This window comes from Fonticula alba (genome assembly GCF_000388065.1).
Source record: "Fonticula alba strain ATCC 38817 unplaced genomic scaffold supercont2.2, whole genome shotgun sequence".
NCBI lineage: Eukaryota > Rotosphaerida > Fonticulaceae > Fonticula > Fonticula alba.
The window spans coordinates 1,148,507-1,149,233 of NW_009242972.1; the positions used below are offsets into that span (position 1 = coordinate 1,148,507).

The window sequence follows — 727 nt, forward strand, 5'->3', positions numbered from 1 at the left end:
GGAGGCGGCGGGAAGGGGGGACGCACCACTGGGGCCACGATTCGTTCTCGGGCGCGGAATAGACCCCGGCATAGGCCAGCTCACGGAGGGACTCCTTGGAGGCGTGCGGGTTGTTCGATGCCGCGACCTCGCGAGTCTCGGGCGGCAGCAGGTCCTCGGGGTACAAGTTGCTGTTGGCACCGGATTCAGCCATAGCGAGAAGGGGCGAGGGAAGGGGCTGACAAAAGGGAGGGAGGAGGGGAACCCACGAGTCGGGAGTGAGGGGGTGGTGGGGTGGGGGAGAGGGGGGGGGGGGAGTCATTGATTGCTGGGATGCCGTCTCGACCCATCGGCCCGCCTGCCTAGATACCTGGCCCCCGGGGGCGAAAGACAGCTCGGGCGGGAAAGGGGGCCCGGCTCGTCCACACAACAAGGTGGAGGGGGGGGGGGGTCAGGGTCCGGGTGAGCGGGTGCACGGTCCGGGAATCGGGTCACTTGGCGCCGGGGGCGCGGGGGCTGGGGGGAAGACGGGGGCTGGCCAGTCAACCCCAGCTACTGGCATGTCCAGCCTGTCCCACGCGCGCCCTCCTCGCTCGCGTGCTTCTCGGCAAGGGCCAGCTCCCGAACGTGCGCGCACATGAGTCGGGGCATATCCCACACACATTCACGCACGCACGAACACCCACGGGGAGATGCCCCACGGCGCACCTCCCCCCCCCCTCCCCCCCCTCCGGGAGCCAACAAGGCC

The 727-nt window shown here is 70.0% G+C and overlaps 1 protein-coding gene across 1 annotated transcript in view; it reads right to left on the minus strand.

Annotated features, from left to right (window-relative positions):
- The window catches only part of H696_01277 (hypothetical protein), a 2,366-nt gene extending 2,082 nt beyond the window's left edge, over positions 1-284 (minus strand). The window contains exon 1 of the mRNA XM_009495168.1: positions 27-284. Within this exon, the coding sequence (XP_009493443.1) occupies positions 27-193 (167 nt within the window). The 5' untranslated portion in view covers positions 194-284. The remainder of the gene's footprint in view (positions 1-26) is intronic.
- Positions 285-727: the final 443 nt, after the last annotated feature.